The sequence below is a fragment of the Zalophus californianus genome, chromosome 1, assembly GCF_009762305.2.
Source record: "Zalophus californianus isolate mZalCal1 chromosome 1, mZalCal1.pri.v2, whole genome shotgun sequence".
Lineage (NCBI taxonomy): Eukaryota > Metazoa > Chordata > Mammalia > Carnivora > Otariidae > Zalophus > Zalophus californianus.
Genome location: NC_045595.1, coordinates 59,856,743 through 59,876,268, shown reverse-complemented (window position 1 = coordinate 59,876,268; position 19,526 = coordinate 59,856,743). Strand labels below are relative to the sequence as shown.

At 46.4% G+C, this 19,526-nt stretch overlaps 1 protein-coding gene across 7 annotated transcripts in view; it reads right to left on the bottom strand.

The window, feature by feature from the left end:
* SLC41A3 (solute carrier family 41 member 3) overlaps positions 1–19,526 on the bottom strand; it is a 94,421-nt gene that overhangs the window by 5,702 nt on the left and 69,193 nt on the right. For 6 of the 7 annotated variants that reach the window (XM_035723260.1, XM_035723263.1, XM_035723261.1 and 3 more), the window contains 5 exons: positions 18,060–18,204; positions 14,772–14,918; positions 11,982–12,126; positions 10,748–10,827; positions 830–964 (listed from right to left, as the gene is read on the bottom strand). In XM_035723260.1, the coding sequence (XP_035579153.1) occupies positions 830–964; positions 10,748–10,827; positions 11,982–12,126; positions 14,772–14,918; positions 18,060–18,204 (652 nt within the window). The remainder of the gene's footprint in view (positions 1–829; positions 965–10,747; positions 10,828–11,981; positions 12,127–14,771; positions 14,919–18,059; positions 18,205–19,526) is intronic. The other variant, XM_035723268.1, reaches the window with a different exon arrangement.

Here is a 19,526-nt window from a genome sequence, read left to right as displayed (position 1 = left end):
CGAAGGCAGATGCTTAACCATCTGAGCCACCCAGGCGCCCTAAAGGTAGTTCTTGAAACAGAAAGGAAATGATTAATAGAAAATGCAGTGGGAGAAAAGATCCAAGTTTTAAAAGTAACAAAAAGAAAAGACCTCAAAAGGTTTCCAGTGGTTCTCAGAATAGAATCCAGTCTCCCTTCCTCAAGCTTCAAGGACCTATAACGAAACCCCTCCCTCCCTGGTCTCAGCTTCCTCCATCCTCTCCCTTGCTCGTTTTGCTCAGGTCTCCCTGGCCTTTCAGTTCTTCAGACTTACCAAGCTCCTTCCTGCTTCTGAGCCTTTGCTCAGGCTGTCCTCCCTGCCTCAAACGCTCCTCTTGCTCCAGCACGCCTCCTGCCCCACACCCTCCCCTGCTCCCCCCATCATCCTCAGAGAGGAACTTGCCAAACCCAAATCTCAATATCTCCTGAAATTCCTTCCACTGAACCCTGTATTTTTTATTTTAAAACATGCCATAATTCGTAGTTAAATGCTCCTTTTTTTGGTATGTTTATCTGCTCTTCTAGATCATGTAAATCCATGTGGGCAAGAATCAGCTTTCTCTGACTCATCACTGCAACCTGACACCTAGCACCTGGCAGAATTAAATATCTGAACGAATGGATGAATCAACTAGAGGCAGAGATAGGGAGTCAGGTCTCTGGGAGGAGGAGCTGTGTCCTTGACGATGATCTGGGCTGAGGTCAGCACTGGTCTTAGACATCTGTTGCTACAGAGCAGATTCCAATGATGGCAATTTTGACTTGTGTAAAGAAATGGCCACATGGCCTCTGGAAGACACCAGACCCACCTGAGGTGCAGAAAGTGGAGCATGGGTTAGGCCAGAACTGTTTCATCCAGAGGGGGAGAACACCAGGCGTGCTCCACATGTGCAGGTAGGTGGAGATCCGGCTGGTCTGAATGGCCACCAGATTGCCACCAACACCTGGGAGGAGAAAAAGAATGTGGTTTCCCCTTTTTTATGCCAGTCTCTAAGTTCTATCTCTTATTTTAAGTCTATGTCCTCCAGGAAGCCTTCCTTGACTGATTCAGCACTGGATCTTTCTTCCTTCTCTCCCACTTTACCACAGATCTTGTTCGGTCCCAAGCAAGGGTAAACTGGACCTTGTGAATGAGGTACCACCTTGACAGCTATCTCTTACGGTGAAGGAAGTGTGACTGGCAAAGTAGGTGTTTAATACATATTTGTTGGGTAGAGGGAGGGGGTGTGGAATAGGAAGAGAGGGAGGGAAGACAGTGATAGAAAGGTCTATGGGAGGGTATCTTGATAAGCCATTCAAAGTCGTAGGATGTGACAGGAATCAGATTCCAGACTGGAACATCTGAGAAAAAGAAAGTTTTTTTTCCCCCTAAGGTGGGAAGGAGACAGAAGAAAAATTGGGGACAGCAGCAAGAGAAGAGGAGCTATCATATGCAACAGGCCTGGGGCTTACTGCTGAGGCCCCAGCTTCCACATGGAGTGGACTGTGCGCAGCCCTGCCACGACCCCAGGGCCCAGGAGACAAAGGTCATGCCAAGCTCCCTCTGCGGGGCCAGGATCTGGGACTGGCAGAGAACAGGGCCTACTCATGGCCATCTCCTTTAGAGGGTGGGTGGGCTGCCCCCATTTGATTTCCTCAGCCCCCTGGGGATTAATCCCTCACTGGGCCAGATGTGCCCCAGTGATCTCCAGAGGGAGAAACCAACTACCCTGGATACAGAGAATGGTCTGTGGGCAGAGGACAGCTGCAGATCTATTTTGCTAGATCCACATGATTTTTTATGTATGTATATATGTATGTATGTATGTTCAGTCAGCCACCATATAGCACATCATGAGTTTCTGATGTAGTGTTCAATGATTCAATAGTTGCTTAGCACTGGGTGTTATACACATGATTTTAAAAAAAGGAAAAAACTTTTAAAAAGTAACTCAAATTAATTGCCAGCTTCTCCTAACAAGTCAGTTGAGACAACTCCAGACCTCCAATCTTGACAGGCAGCAACTGGCTGGAGCTGAGCAGGCCCCACTCCCTCCAACCCAAGAACATGTTCTGCAGCGTGACTGTTCCCTGCCACTCCTTGCAGCCCAGTTACTGTCACACCTGCTGAACTCATTCAAACTGCTTTTGTGGCACCAGAGGCATCTGAGTTGGTGACATACAAGGAAATCTTTCCAAGTGTTAAACATCGGGACCTGACTCAGGTGATGCAGTCCGCTAGGTGGCCAGCCCCTTGTGTGAGTGGCCAGCCCTGCCTCTGTTGGGAGCAGAACTACTGGGTCTCACTGACATGCAAGGTACAATCACCTGGGTTCCCATGGAAGTAGGGGGGAGGGGTACCCAAGGGCCTCTGAAGCCTGTTTCTTTCTTACCTTTTTTAAAGATTTTGTTAGGGGAGAAGCAAGATGGCAGAGGAGTAGGAGACCTAAATTTCCTCTGGTCCCAGGAATTCAGCTAGATAGCTATCAAACCATTCAGAACACCTACAAACTCAACAGGAAATCAAAGAAAATAGCAGCAACTCTCTGAACAGAAAAGCGAGCACTTTCTGGAAGGTAGGACGTGTGGAGAAGTGAATCTGAGGCGAAATTCTGGAAGATAGATGGCGGCGGGGAGGGAGCCTCCGTCAGCTGGCTACCGGCAAGTGATAGAGCACAGAGCACAAAATCGGAATCTGCTCCACTGAGGGACATCACTCCAGTGGCTAAACGGGGGGTGGAACCCTCGCTGGGACAGTGTGGTCTCAGGACCCTTGGGGTCACAGAAAGACTGGGGGTGCCTGAGTGCGGCAGAGCTCCCAGGTATTGGAGCAGGGAAGCCAGCTGCAGAGACGGAGCCAAAGAGTGGGCTCTCAGCTCAGCGTTACCGTAAACCATGATCCGTGGCACAGCCAGGCCAGCGCTCTTCCAGCAGGGACCCAACAAGTGGCAGATCTGGGGAGACTCCCCTTCCTGCCCAGGGAGGAGTGGCGCAGGAGCGCACCTCAGGGATCTGCTGGGTTTGGAGACTCCACATGGGGTCGGGTGCCAGAGATAGAAACGCTCGGTCACAGGCCGGGTGAGCACAGAGTGCGGCCAGAGACTGGGGAGACAGGAGTGATTGCTTTTCTCTGGGGGTGCACTGAGGAGTGGGGCCCCGAGTTCTTGGCTCCTCTGGGGTGGAGATTGGGAGGCCGCCATTTTCACTCTCGTCCTCCAAAGCTGTACCGAAAGCTCGCAGGGAACAAAAGCTCTGGAGAGCAAACCCGAGCAGATTACTTAGCCCGCACCAGGCAAGGGCAAGGCAATTCCACCTCCGGCCAAGACATTTGGGAACCACTGCAACAGTCCCTTCCCCCAGAAGACCAGCAAGAATAGCCAGCCAAGACCAAGTTTACTGATCAGTGAGAATGGCAGAACTCCAGCACTAGTGGAATACAGCACAAAGAATTCATGGTTTTTTCCCCCCATGATTCTTTAGTCTTTCAAAGTTAATTTTTTAAATTTTCTTTTTTTCTTTTTCTATATTTTTTGGTTGAATTTTTCTTCTTTCCTTTTTCAACGAACATCTTATCAATTCATTTTTTAAAATATTTTTTAATTTTTCATTTTTTACAGTCATATTCTCTCTTCATTGTATTTAAAATTTTGGGATACAGTTTCTTCTAACAGACCAAAATATACCCTAAATCTAGTGTATGACATTGTCCTAGTGTCCTGCCTGATCACATTCTCTTTTTTTAAAAATTTTTTTCATTCTTTTTTCAACCAACTTCTTATCATTTCCTTTCTTAAAATCTTTTAATTTTCATCTTTACAGTCATATTCCATCGCTTCATATTTACCCTTATTTGTGTGTGTGTGTGTGTGTGTGTGTGTGTGTGTGTGTGTGTGTGTATATTTTTTCTTCCTTTAAAATTTTGGGAGACAATTTCTTCTACAGACCAAAATACACCCAAAATCTAGTGTGTGGCTCTGTTATTTTCACCAACCTGATCATATTCTTTTAATCCACCTTTCATTTCCCCCCAGTTTCTGGTATCATCTGATTTGTTTAGTGTATATTTTTCTGGGGTCATGGTTATTATCCTGTTAGCATTTTGTCCTCTCATTCTGCTATTCTCCTCTAGTCAAAATGACAAGATGGAAAAAAAAATCACCTCATAAAAAAGAACAAGAGGCAGTACTAACTGCCAGGGACCTAATCAATATGGACATTAATAAGATGTTGGAACCAGAGTTCACAATGACGATTAAAAAGATACTAGCTGGGCTTGAAAAAAGCATGGAGGATATTAGAGAAACCCTTTCTGGAGAAATAAAAGAACTAAAATCCAACCAAGTCAAAATCAAAAAGGCTATTAATGAGGTACAATAAAAAATGGAGGCTCCAACCGCTAGGATAAATGAGGCAGAAGAGAGAATCAGTGATACAGAAGACCAAATGATGGAAAATAAAGAAGCTGAGAAAAAGAGAGACAAACTACTGGATCACGAGGGCAGAATTCAAGAGATAAGTGATACCATAAGATGACACAATATTAGAATAATTGGGATCCCAGAAGAGAGAGAGGAGCAGAAGGTATATTGGAACAGGCATCAAAATCCAGGAAGCACAGAGAACTCCTCTCAAAATCAATAAAAATAGGTCAACACCCCGACATCTAATAGTAAAACTCCCAAGAATCAGAAACAAAGAGAAATTCCTGAAAGCAGCTCGGGACAAGAGGTCTGTAACCTACAATGGTAGAATCATTAGATTGGCAGCAGACCTATTCACAGAGACCTGGCAGGCCAGAAAGAACTGGCATGATATATTCAGAGCACTAAACGAGAAAAATGTGCAACCAAGAATACTGTATCCAGCTAGGCTGTCATTGAAAATAGAAGGAGAGATAAAAAGCTTACAGGACAAAAAAAGCTGAAAGAATTTGTGAACACCAAACCAGCTCTACAAGAAATATTGAAAGGGGTCCTCTAAGCAAAAAAAGAGCCTAAAGCAAACAGACCAGAAAGGAACAAAGACAATATGTAGTAACAGTCAACTTACAGGCAATACAATGGCACTAAATTCATACCTTTCAATAGTTACCCTGAATGTAAATGGGCTAAATGTCCCAATCAAAAGACACAGGCTATCAGATTGGATAAAAAAACAAAACCCATTGATATGCTGTCTTCAAGAGACACATTTTAGACCCAAAGACACCCCCAGATTGAAAGTGAGGGGGTGGAAAACCAATTAACATGCTTATGGACACCAAAAGAAAGCTGGGATGGCAATCCTTATATTAGACAAATTAGATTTTAAACCAAAGACTATAATAAGAGATGAGGAAGGACACTACATCATACTTAAAGGGTCTATCCAACAAGAAGATCTAACAATTGTAAATATCTTTGCCCCTAACATGGGAGCAGCCAATTATATAAGCCAGTTAAAAATAAAATCAAAGAAACACATCGACAACAATACAATAATAGTGGGGGAGACTTTACACCCCCCTCACTGAAATGGACAGATCATCTAAGCAAAAGATCAACAAGGAAATAAAGACTTTAAATGACACACTGCACCAAATGGACTTCACAGATGTATTCAGAACATTCTACCCCAAAGCAACAGAATACACATTCTTCTCTAGTGCCCACGGAACATTCCCCAAAACAGATCACATCCTAGGTCACAAATCGGTCTCAACCTGTAACAAAAGACTCGGATCATTCCCTGCATATTTTCGGACCACAATGGTTTGAAACGAACTCAATCACAAGAGAGAAGTCGGAAATAACTCAAATACATGGAGACTAAAGACCATCCTACTAAAGAATGAATGGGTCAACCAGGAAATTAAAGAAAAATTTAAAAAAATTCATGGAAACCAACGAAAATAAAAACACAACTATTCAAAATCTTTGGGATGCAGCAAAGGCAGTCCTAAGAGGAAAGTGTATAGCAACACAAGCCTTTCTCAAGAAACAAGAAAGTTCTCAAATACAAAACTTAACCCTATACCTAAAGGAGCTGGAGAAAGAACAGCAAATAAAGCCTAAACCCAGCAGGAGAAGAGAAATAATAAAGATCAGAGCAGAAATCAATGAACTAGAAACCAAAAGAACAGTAGAACAGGTCAACAAAACTAGGAGCTGGATCTTTGAAAGAATTAATAAGATTGAGAAACCCCTGGCCAGACTGATCAAAAAGAAAAGAGAAATGACCCAAACAAATAAAATCATGAATGAAAGAGGAGAGATCACAACCAACACCAAAGAAATACAAACAATTATAAGAACATATTATGAGCAACTCTATGCCAGCAAATTAGATAACCTGGAAGAAATGCGTGCATTCCTAGAGATGTATCAACTACCAAAACTGAACCAGGAAGAAATAGAAAACATGAAGAGACCTATAACCACTAAGGAAATTGAAGGAGTCATCAAAAATCTCCCAACAAACAGGAGCCCATGGCTAGAGGGCTTCCCAGGGGAATTCTACCATACATTTAAAGAAGAATTAATACCTATTCTTCTGAAACTGTTCCAAAAAATAGAAATGGAAGGAAATCTTCCAAACTCATTTTATGAGGCCAGCATTACCTTGATCCCAAAACCAGACAAACACCCCATCAAAAAGGAGAATTACAGACCAATATCCCTGATGAACATGGATGCAAAAATTCTCACCAAAATACTAGCCAATAGGATCCAACAGTACATTAAAAAGATTATTCACCACGACCAAGTGGGATTTATTCCTGGGCTGCACGGTTGGTTCAACATCTGCAAATCAATCAATGAGATACAATACATTAATAAAAGAAAGAACAAGAACCATATGATCCTGTCAATACATGCAGAAAAAGCATTTGACAAAGTACAGCATCCTTTCTTGATCAAAACTCTTCAGAGTGTAGGGATAGAGGGTACATACCACAGTATCATAAAAGCCATCTATGAAAAACCCACAGCAAATATCATGCTCAATGGAGAAAAACTGAGAGCTTTTCCCCTAAGGTCAGGAACACGGCAGGGATGTCCACTATCACCACTGCTAGTCAATACAGTACTAGAAGTCCTGGTCTCAGCCATCAGACAACAAAAAGAAATAACAGGCATCCGAATCGGCCACGAAGAAGTCAAACTCTCACTCTTTGCAGATGATATGATACTTTATGTGGAAAACCCAAAAGACTCCACCCCAAAACTGCTAGAACTCATACAGGAATTCAGTCAAGTGGCAGGATATAAAATCAATGCACAGAAATCAGTGGCTTTCCTATACACCAACAACAAGACCGAAAAAAGAGAAATTAAGAAGTCGGTCCCATTTACAATTGCATCCAAAACCGTAAGATACCTAGGAATAAATCTAACCAAAGTGGCAAAGAATCCGTACTCGGAAAACTATAGAATACTCATGAAAGAAATTGACGAAGACACAAAGAAATGGAAAAACATTCCATGTTCATGGATTGGAAGAACAAATATTGTGAAAATGTCTATGTTACCTAGAGCAAATCTACACATTTAAGGCAATCCCTATGAAAATACCATCAACTTTTTTCAAAGAAATGGAACAAATAATCCTAAAATTTGTACAGAACAGAAAAGACCCCGAATTGTTAGAGGAATGTTGAGAAAGAAAAGCAAAGCTGGTGGTGTCACAATTCCGGACTTCAAGCTCTATTAGAAAACTATAATCATCAAGACAGTATGGTACTGGTATAAAAACAGACACATAGATCAATGGAAAAGAATAGAGAGCCCAGAAATGGACTCTCAACTCTATGGTCAACTAGTCTTCAACAAAGAAGGAAAGAATATCCAATGGAAGAAAGACAGTCTCTTCAACAAATGGTGTTGGGAAAATTGGACAGCCACATGCAGAAGAATGAAACTGGACCATTTCCTTACACCACACACAAAAATAAGACTCAAAATGCATGCGCAGCCACACTGCTCTGGGTCTCAGTCTGGAGGGCTGCTTTCCCTGTCACTACACATGTAGTGAGAAGAAGGATCCAATGTTCATAGCAGCAATGTCCGCAATAGCCAAACTGTGGAAAGAGCCAAGATGCCCTTCAACAGACAAATGGATAAAGAAGACGTGGTCCATATATGCAATGGAATATTACTCAGCCATCAGAAAGGATGAATACCCAACTTTTGCATCAACATGGATGGGACTGGAGAAGATTATTCTAAATGAAATAAGTCAAGCAGAGAAAGTCAATTATCATATGGTTTCACTTATTGGTGTAACATAAGGAATAGCATGGAGGACATTAGGTGAAGGAAGGGAAAAATGAAGGGGGCGAAATTGGAGGGGGCAGATGAACCATGAGAGTCTACGGACTCTGAGAGACAATCAGAGGGTTTTAGAGGGGATGGGGGTGGAGGGATGGGTTAGCCTGGTGATGGGTATTAAGATGGCACATATTGCATGGAGCAAAACAATGGTGTTATACGAGAACAATGAATAATGGAACACTACAACAAAAACTAATGAGGTACTGTATGGGGACTAACATAATAAAATTAAATTAAACTTAAAAAAATAGTCTCAAAATGGATGAAAGACCACAATGTGAAAGGAATCCATCAAAATCCTAAAGGATAACACAGGCAGCAACCTCTTCAACCTCAGAAACAGGAACTTCTTGCTACACATGTCTCCAGAGGCAAGGGAAAGAAAAGCAAAAATGAACTATTGGGACTTCATCAAGATAAAAAGCTTTTGCACAGCAAAGGAAACAGTCAATAAAACCAAAAAACAACAAACAGAAAGGGAGAAGATATTTGCAAATGACATATCAGATAAAGGGCTAGTATCCAAAGTCTATAAAGAACTTATCAAACTCAATACCCAAAGAACAAATAATCCAATCAAGAAATGGGGCAGAAGACATGAACATACATTTCTGCAAAGAAGACATCCAAATGGCCAACAGACACATGAAAAAGTGCTCAACATCACTCAGTATCAGGGAAATACAAATCAAAACCACAATGAGATACCACCTCATACCAGTCAGAATGGCTAAAATTAACAAGTCAGGAAATGACAGATGTTGGCAAGGATGCAGAGAAAGGGGAACCCTCCTACACTGTTGGTGGGAATGCAAGCTGGTGCAGCCTCTCTGGAAAACAGTTATGGAGGTTCCTCAAAAAAGTTGAAACTAGAGCTACCCTATGACCCAGTAATTGCACTACTGGGTATTTACCCCAAAGATACAAATGTAGTGATCCGAAGGGACACATACATCCCAATGTTTATAGCAGCAATGTCCACAATAGCCAAACTATGGAAAGAGCCTGATGTCCATCGACAGATGAATGGATAAGGAAGATGTATATATATACAATTGAATATTATGCAGCCATCAATAGGAATGAAAGCTTGTCATTTGCAACGACATGGATGGAACTAGAGGGTAGCATGCTAAGCGAAATAAGTCAATCAGAGAAAGACAAGTATCATATGATCTCAGTGATATGAAGAATTTGAGAAACAAGGCAAAGGATCATAGGGGAAGGGAGGGAAAAATGAAACAAGATGAAACCAGAGAGGGAGACAAACCATAAAAGACTCTTAATCTCAGGAAACAAACTGAGGGTTGCTGGAGTGGGGGGTAGGAGGGATAGGGTGGCTGGGTGATAGACATTGGGGAGGGTATGTGCTATGGTGAGCACTGTGAATTGTGTAAGACTGATGAATCACAGATCTGTACCCCTAAAAGAAATAATACATTATATGTTCATTAAAAAAAAAAAAGATTTTATTTTATTTTTTTTGACAGAGAGACAGCACAAGCAGGGGGAGCGGCAGGCAGAGGGAGAAGCAGGCTCCTTGCTGGGCTGGGAGCCCGATGTGGGACTCGATCCCAAGACTGTGGGATCATGACCTGAGCCAAAGGCAGACGCTTAACCAACTGAGCCTCCCAGGAGTCCCTGAAGCCTGTTTCTACAGACCCAGAACACCAGGGCCTGGGACCAAGCGAAGTGTGCAGTAAGTTATCACGTTTGGTTCCTCTCCTGACTGGCTGGTCCCATTTATAGATTCTTATCAGAAGCTGGACACGAACCAAGCTTTGGTTAAAAGAGGGTCCTCACCATAAATGCCCACAGGGTCTAAGCCTAAAAGGTGAATCAGTGAAATGTTGGGTGAAAGACAACGGGGAATGGAGGGGATTCAGGCAAACAGAACAGCATAAATCCTATCTCAGTGGCAGCTGATTCTCACCTCACCGAGAATGTAAATTCAGTACTATCACAGCCTTGTTTTTTAAGGAGAAAACAGAAATCCAGATTTTTATGTGCAAATGTCTGAGTTTTAAATGTCATCAATGAATCTAAGTTTAAAAACAAAACAAAACCATGAGAAGCCAACACCCCAGTTCTGAAGGCCACATTCTGTCTGCAGGGGCCAGCAAATCCTGGCTTAGACACGGTATGCCTTCAACAGGTGGGATTTAGCTCTGCGGGAAGGCTCAAGTCTCCGTGGTGACTAGGAGGAAAAGGGTGTGAGCTGGTGGAACAGTGGGCAGGGCTTTCTCCCCAAGGATCTCCTTCCACCTGAGACAGACCAGTCCAGCAGCTGCTGCCCAGCAGAAGCATGGCCATGGCTCTGAGGGCCTGGGGCCAGATCTCTGAAGTTGCTGCTGTCAGATCCCACTGCCCTGGCCCTGGGGGCCAGCACAGCCCAGCACACTGAGGACCCCAGGTGACGGTGCTGCCGATACCTACCACATATGATGGGAGTAAATATGGCCATGCCTTTGTACTGCTGTTTAGAAATAGTTTTGTTCAAGATGAGCCCTCCGAAACTGGGGAGAGAGTAAAGGGCAAATGGTTAGTTTACCCTTGTAGATGACCTGGTACACCTCTATACAAAATGTTTTATCAGCCTGCCTTCTTAGCTTAGAAAACACTTTCCTGACCCCTACACAAAATATCTGTTGTAGCCAAGCTGGTCTCCCCAGTGTCCTCTGCACTATGCGTGATTGCTTCTCCACCTGTATTCTGAGCCTCAGCTGTTCCAGAAGACCCATCAGATAACGTCAGCCCATTAAAAACAAATGACAAACTCCCCTCCAAGGCCACTTAGCTGGCTGGGCTCTGCCACGTGACCCATGCCCTGAAATGTAACTGAAATGCTAGTTTCCTGAGCAGAAAATGGAACCTGCATGAGTATCGTCCCATGCTGCTTGTTCTCAGAGATGCCACAACAAGACCTCACTCCCACCAGCCCCTGTAGTTTAGCAAAGGCTGCCCTGCCGCTATAGCCCTGGAAAAGTTAGACCAGTTTGTATAAGGAGCCCAGGAGCTTTCTGGAAGCAAAGACACCTAGCCCATAACTCCTTCTCCCTGAGATTCAAGGTTAGGAAAGCACCTCAGAAAAGACTGGGGTGGCCCCTGTCCAGGTCTACTAACAGAAAGGGCTCTGGAGGATCAGGTTTCAAGGGTAGAAGACCTGAGATGAGCTGAAGGGCCCAGGGCCAATAATCCCTCAGCCTCCCAGGTCCCACCAGCAGCCATGCTATAGAAGTGGTGTTCACAGAGCCAGGTAAGGGGCTCCCTACAGCCTAAGCAGGGGTCCAGGCCAGTGAGAGCTCTGGCAGCATGGGAGTGGGAGACCCAGTGTCCTGCAGCGCCATGAGGGGGCAGGGAGTGGAAGCACTAGTGCACCCATCTGATGTTCCCAGGTTGGCTCTGCCTGGCTCTCTGGTGCTCCTGCAATTGTAAATAGGGCTGCCTCTCAGAATAAGTAAGGCCTAAGGTTCCTGGTGAGAGGGAAAGAGATGAAGAATAAAGAGGTATGACTCAACCAGCACCAGGACTTAAGGGAGGAGCCCACAGCAACCATGAGTGCCGCCCTCACTCCAGAGGTTCTGCGGCTCTCAGGCCACTCTCCCTGTCCACAGAAGCCACGGGTGGTGTGTGAAGGGAGAAGTTGGTGGCAGCCCTCGCTCATGCTCACCTGCTGATGACCATCGCTAGGATGATTGGGAACCACCCAAACTTCAGGATCTTCATGATGGGTGGGTTCTGCTTGGCAATGAGGACCCAGACGGGGATCAGGGCCATGAAGCCAATACACAGCAGCGGCGTCAGATATCGATTGTCTGTGGGGAGAGGGAGGGGATGCATGCCAGGGCACATGAGCATGGCCTGCTGGGCCATGGCCTGGGTTGCAAAAGTGAGGGGTGGGCAGAGAGCTAAAAGCACTAGAGGTCTGAGGAGACACTTCTGTCCCCAGCAGCTTAGAGTGGGCCAACCTAACATACCTCTCAAAGAATTTGTACCATCTCATGAAGCAACTGGAAAAGCTCCTCTTTGTCCTCAATTCCTGTCACTGTCCCCTTCACCTTTCTTTTTTGCTATTTTCCTGACATAAGTACCCTCTTCCATCTCCTCCCATGCCAACCTAGTTATTATTATTAATGGTGGCATTTATAGGATTGTGACCATGGGCCAGCACCGTGCTCAGCACTTCCCAAGCACAAACTCATTTCACATTCTCAACTACCCCTCAGATAGGCATACTACAGTGTGACGAGGTGGCCCACGAGGACTCGAGCCAGCATGCAGAAATGAGGGCTAATGCCAGAGTTAACTAATGATGCCAATCCTGCTTCTGGCTGAGGCCAGCCCAAGGTGACCTCCTTGGCATCCATGGGTCTCAGGGCCCAGAACATGGCCAGCTTTGCAGCTACTCATGCCCATGTCTTTTTCTTGCACTGGTGTGAGTCATGAAAACACACCTGAATGTGGGACACCTGACTGTACCTCGGGTCCGGCCAGGGCCCAACACACACCAGCACCATTCCCACTCACACTCTTCCTGCTTATTCTCTGTGTGTCACCTTCCAAATGCACACAGAACAAGACACCAGCTTTCTCTAGAACTGTCTTCTCACCCCCTAGCCCCGTTTCCAAAGGGAAGGCTTAGGCAGGGTGGTGCATGCCCCTCTGCAGAGTGGGCCTCAGCACTCAAGAGGTGTGCAGGTGGGTCTGCGCCTCACACCCCCTTTCTCTGAGCAGCATCATTAGGAGAATCTCCCACTTGTCTTTCTCTGCACTAGGCAATTACGGTCCATTCCTTTCCTTGAGCAACTACAAGGAAGGGTGGGCCACAGGTGCCCATGGTGGGCTCCGGACAAAGTGCTCCATGGCAGAAGTGGCCAGCCTCTTCACCATCCCAGGAGATGAGGGACAAGCCCAGCAAGCTCTAAGCAAGTCTCAAAGGCTCTGGAAGGCAGCAACCTATAGGGGCACTACTTGTGGGACAGTTTTGCAGGCCAGTTGTTCTAGAATGACTTGGAAGCCCTGACAGAGGTTCCACCTCATATTTTCCCACCACTATGATGAGTACATTCCCCCGCATATGGCTTGTCTTCCCAACTGCACTGACAGGTGACGCAGTCATCAGTGAAGATTTATCCGATACACGCCAGGCCCAGTGAACCCCCCAAGCACACCCAAGGTGTAGTCACAGTCTAATTTGAGAGATGGACCAGCCCAACACTACTCAACGGCTAGTAAGTCATGTGTTGAAATGCGCACTATTTCAGTAGGGGTACAGCAGGGTGGAGAGGAAGGGTCTCGGGACACCTATAAAACTCCATTAGCCAACCCATACACAAATCTTATTTTATAAATTCAGTTTGGTTTAAAAGGAAAATTAGGTCATCTTATCATTAGATCTTCACTGCCACTTACAGGAAATTTGAGAATCTCCCAACCATTAAACATTGGTGGCAAGCCTATCCCGGGGTGGCAAGGAGCCAGGCCCAAGGCTGAGAGGGAAAGGTTTCCAGGGCCTGAATACTCTAAGTGGCAGGTACTCTGTCAGTATGCTTCAGATGCCATCATGGAGATGCTGGGTGATCTCTCATGGTCCTGGGTCCACATTCCCACAGGGCAATGCTAAGCTGGAGCTTCAGTGCAGCTGTGCCTTTGTCCAGGCATTTCCTCCAATGCTCCCCACTGTCCTCTTCACCATCCGCCACCTGTCCCCTCCCCCCCCAGCACTCAGGGTTGTGACCATGCTCAGAATCCACACTTACTAGATCCAAACAACTGCAGGTGGCCAGCTTAGGTGGAAAGTAACAACTGTGACACTCAGAGGGGAGTGGTCAGCTGTGGAAACCTAGCAGGTGAGAACCATCTGGCAAGGGGGATGCTGCCTGGTCACACTGTCCAGGGCATGAACAAACCTCGGTACTCCCAGGACACACCTGGGGAGACCCCTGGTGGAGTCAGGGCCTCTAGCCGTGAAGGCCCATCATACAAGATGTGTGACTGTCTCCCTCAGCTGCTGACCAGGGCACCGGACCACCTTCTGAGAAGCCCTGGGCTCCTCACACCTTTGGAGGGACCATATGCTGCTGCTGCCCATGGCTGTGACACTGCTGCTTGGGAGTCTCTTCCTGGGTGGTTTGTATGTGTCCAACGTGAACTGCCTTCCCATGGAGCTCTGTTACCCTCCAGTCCTCCCTGGCCTCCCCGTGCACCCGTCCTAAGGGGGACACAGACAACATATCTGTTGACCCGAGTGGTTGGGAAAGCTTCAGATACCTGCTACAGAACACCTCAAATCTGCTGAATGACCTCAGGCTTTGCCTTGGGAAAAGTAGGATTTCTGACCCCATGATAGACCCCATAGGTTCCTTTCTGTGTGAGGGTGCCTGATCTGAATGCTGTGGGCTGGGTGCGGATGTCATACCCAGACCTGCTCGTGGCCCCCCCCTTCTTGGGGCACCCCTACCTTTGTGTTTGTAGAAGAAGCTGCTGACAAAAGCCAGAAGGGACAATGTAGTGAGGTCTCCCAGGCTGGCAGCAATAGGCGTGGCAATGTTGTCTGGGTTGAGCCCGAGCTTCCGAGTGCCAATCACTATACAAACCATCAGCATTCCTGCGGAGAGGAGACAGAGGAAACTCAAAGCACAGGATGAGAAGGTGGCCGTGAGGCTGCTCAGTAATGCCTCGATCCACATAGCCTGAGCCTGGAGCCAGGCTGCCCTGACACTCAGCTTCACTGCTATGCTGGAGCCTGAGAATCAGGCAGTGGCAGTGGGAGGTTGGGGGGGGTGGACCCCTGTGACAGGCTGCAAAGAGCAGCCTGAAAGCTTTGATGATACACTCAAACCCATGGGGGAGATAGTAGGGAGTTGACTCCCGGGCTCCCCAACACCTGGGACTACAGACATGAAGCTCACAGCCCCTCACTGCAGGAAAGAGGACTCCAAAACTGCTGTGAACGATGGAGTCCCAGGGGCAGGGCATGGCCTCTTGTGTCCACTGGAGTCCCCAGGGAAACAGGTACCTTGGTGGGATTAGCAACACGAGAGGTTTGTTAGGGGCAAAGACTGTGAGGGGGGAGTTGGGGGCAGGGGAACCAGGAGAGCCACAGGATGGTGCACAGGGCGCCCAGGGTGGGAGAGGGGGAGGGTAGGAAGGGGAAGCAGGTGCAGACTGCACTGAAGTACTGTCAGTGGGGCCACATCTCTGGGGAACAGGCCCATGTTGGGAGCCCAGCAGGGCCACCACTAGGTGCAGGCAGCAGGTGGCCTCTGCCAGTGGGGCTGGGGGTGGAGTTTCAGGTGCTGCACTGGAGACCTCCCCAGGGCCTACTTTCCGTCTTGACCCTGTGTTCTAAGGTGATAGTCGTGTGTCATCTTCTAGCCCTCGGCCACTGCCTAGGACTTAAACCAACCAACAGTGTCACACGTGCATCTTTAAGAAGACACTTTGTATCTTGGCTATTGATGTTTTAACATTTTACCCAGTATTCATAACTCTAAACAAAATTATTATTCTCACCTCAATGCCATACTAATTGGCCACAGTTTGTGCCCTGTTTCATGACCAGGTCATAGCTGCTTTCTCTTTTGAAATGTCAGTGCTAAGTGAAGTTGAGTCTGCACAGCTGGTGGTCTGGTAACAATCCCACAGGGACTACACAGACACCACCAGTTTGAGAGCACCTACTAAAATCCACCAGCACCACCACCACCACCACCTGGCTTTACAGCAGAGTCACATCGAGGTCACACAAGGAGCCACCAGCAATGTTTCTGAACTTCTACATATCTCTGGACAATCCGGCTATGTCCATGCTGGTAAGCTCCGCCCCCTCTCTGGGCCTTAGTTTCCTCATCTGTAAAATGGGGAGTTAGGAATGGCATTCTCTACAGGGCCCCACAGAAACAGGACTGGCCTCCTGAATCATCTGATGGTGCTGTTTTCATTTTATTTTTTATTTTTTTTAAAGATTTTATTTATTCATTCATGAGAGACAGAGAGAGAGAGAGAGAGAGAGAGAGAGAGAAGCAGAGGGAGAAGTAGGCTTTCCACGGAGCAGGGAGCCCGATGCAGGACTCGATCCCAGGACCCTGGGATCATGACCTGAGCCGAAGGCAGACGCTTAACGACTGAGCCACCCAGGCACCCTGATGGTGCTGTTTTCAGAAGAGACTTCATGTCAAGCATCTCCTGGGCTCTAATTCTCCAGAAGGTGTGGCGTACTCACCCTGCTCTTCCGTTGGCCAGACTGCTACAGGTATCTGGCCAGGAGCACACTCCTACCCAGGGAAGCGCAGCTTGTGAATCTGCTCCTGGGTTTCTGCACTTTTACCCTCCCTCCTGATTATATACACTAGCACAGGAAGGAACAGAATTCACCACATAGCCCGCCACATCATCTTACAGAACACTGAGCTCAAAGGGGTTTTATGAGCAGTCAGATGGAGGACAGAAGTGTAAATGCAAATCCAATTTATTGTTTTCACTTATTCCTTCTTGTACTTGCACATGGTTTGCAAGAGACACTCAGACCAGAAGAGAACCAGAATAAAGCCCATTCATTCAGCAAACATTTAGGAGCTAAAATACGCCTATTTTAGGTAATGAAAATAACCATCAGATTAACATAACAATAAAAAAATTTAAAAAAAAAGAAAAGAAAAGAACCATCAGGCTCTGCACTCACACAGTAAATGCTTGTTGGGCAGAGGAACAGAGAGTGCACAAATAAGTGAACAAGAATTTGAAGTAAACAAACAGGACATGAAAAGAAAGCATGACTGTGAATGGGGGGCTACCCTAGACACTTGGCCCCTTGGCTCGTGTATGGATGTCTCACTGCACCAGAATATCAACATCACAGAACGGTGCAGTCACTCACCAGAGCATCCCTAGCACCGCAACAGTGCCTGGCACGCAGCAGACACTCAGTAAGTACTGAGGAAATGAGCGAAGGGGTGACATTCTACAGTAACTGCCTGGCCACTGTCATGCGTGAGCTCATGTCTGTCAATGCTTGTGTCTTCCCGCCTTCTGCAGACACATAGGAAGCAATTGATGTGTGGCAGGCAGTGTGATAGGAACAGAACTGGAGAAGCAGGGCCCCTCTCTGAGATGCTGACATTTTAGCAAGGAAGTGAGACAGAAAATGAATGAAGAAAGTGGATGATTACAGATTTTCACAAGTGCTCTATAAGGAAAACAGGTGCACGGCGCAGAAGAGCGTGGTGGCAGCTGGGGAGAAGGGCGGAGGATGGAACGTGTGCAAGGGCCACCTGCAGAGATGAAACTGAAGTTAAAACCTGAGCCTTGCTCCCCACCATGACTGCAGACTCCAGATCCCACCACAAGCCCATATGCAAGCCATGCTTGAGAAATGTTTAAAGACTAACTGAATGAGTAAGTGAATGAATGAATGGATGGATGGATGAAGAAATGAATGTGTCTACTGAGCAAAGGCCAGTTCTTTAAACAAGCAGAGGGAAGAGATGTGGAGTCAGCAGCTCGCTCTGGCACACACACCCTGCCTAAGAGTAGGACTCATCATCTTCCCTGCCCACCTTTAAGGTGCGTCTTGGTAACCCAACAGGCTTTCCCCCAGCCCCTGGCAGGATATATGAGGCTCCACCATTCGTGCTCCCATCTTTCACATCTCAAGGAATTGCAACACAAAGAGCTGAGAGCAGAGCACTGAGGAAGGGGGGCGGAGCAAGCTGGGGGGGGTGGTCACTGGGGTGGGCGCACAGCTCACCGAGGGCAAACGCGGCAAGGATGGCGGTGATGACGCTACTGGCACACAGCAACTGCACCTTTGCCACATCTAACTCCTCCCTAGACACAGCGCCCAGCAGCAGGGCGGCCACAGCAGCCAGGAGCCCCACGACGGTGGCCTGCACCTGTCAGGGCAGAAATCAGAAATGTGAGGAAAGGTGCCACTGACCACCATCACTCCTCCCTGCCTTTCACTCTGCCTCCTCTGTGACCTTGAGAGGTCAGTATGTCACTCACCACTACCTCTCGTCCCTTACCCTAAAGTCTGCCAATGGCCCCTCCAACCTGGGAAAAACAAAGACTAACACCTTGCTTCAATCCAACTCCCTTGAAAACTGTTGTTTTCCTGTTCTGCAACTAGCTCAATGCCATCTTGCTTCACGAAATCTTCATCTTCTACTCGGCCCTTGGCCAAGGGCCACCAGTCTCTTGCCTGTGGCTCCTCCCACGGCTCTAGGCAAAAGTGCTCTCCAGCTGTACAACCAATCTCCCCTGCAATGTGGAAACACTCCATGATCCACAGCTACACCTTGGAAGCCTCTGTGTACAATTTCCATCTTTCTCCCTGCCTTCCTTCCTTGGCACTTGCTCTGCATGCTGGTGCCCCCTTTCTCTACATTCTCCCCCATCCCAGCTGCAGTTCCCATTTCATCTTGGTGGGGACACATCTCTGCTGCTCACTCAGGCCAGTACCATGATGTGTCCAGGTCTGAGTATCAATACTGGCACCTGTTATCAGTACAGTTGACCCTTCAACAACAGAGGCATTGGTGTGCCGATGCAGGTGAAAATCTGTGTATAACTTGCGACTCCCCCAGAACTTAACTACTAATAGCTTACTGTTGACTGGAAGTCTTACCCATAACATAAAGTCGATTAACACCATATTTTGTATGTTATGTGTATTATATACCGTATCCTTACAATTCAGTAAGCTAGAGAAGAGAAAATTAAGAAAATCATAAGGAATCATACACTTACAGTACTGTATTTATTGAAACAAATCTGCATAGGGGCAGACCTGCCCAGTTCAAACCTGTGTTGTCCAAGGGTCAACTGCAATTCAAATGTCTTAATGGAAATGGAAACATGTTGTGTTATTAAAGAAGGCTGAATAAACAGAGAACTTTACCATATACATGGATGAAAATTGCTCCCCAAGTTAACCTATATAATTCCCATCAAAGTCCCAACAAGCTTCTTCATGGCACTTGACAACTTATCTTAAGTTTCACAAAGATGAGTAGATGTGCAAGAATAGCCAAGACAATTTGAGAAAAAAGATCAAGAGGGAGTTTTGGCACATTCATTATCAATACATAGTTTTAAGGCTATAGTAATTAAAACATGGTGGTATTGGCAGAGAAATAGACAAATAGATCAGCAGGACAGACTGGTGTCCAGGAATAGTATCATGAATATATGAAAATTTAATATATAAAAATTT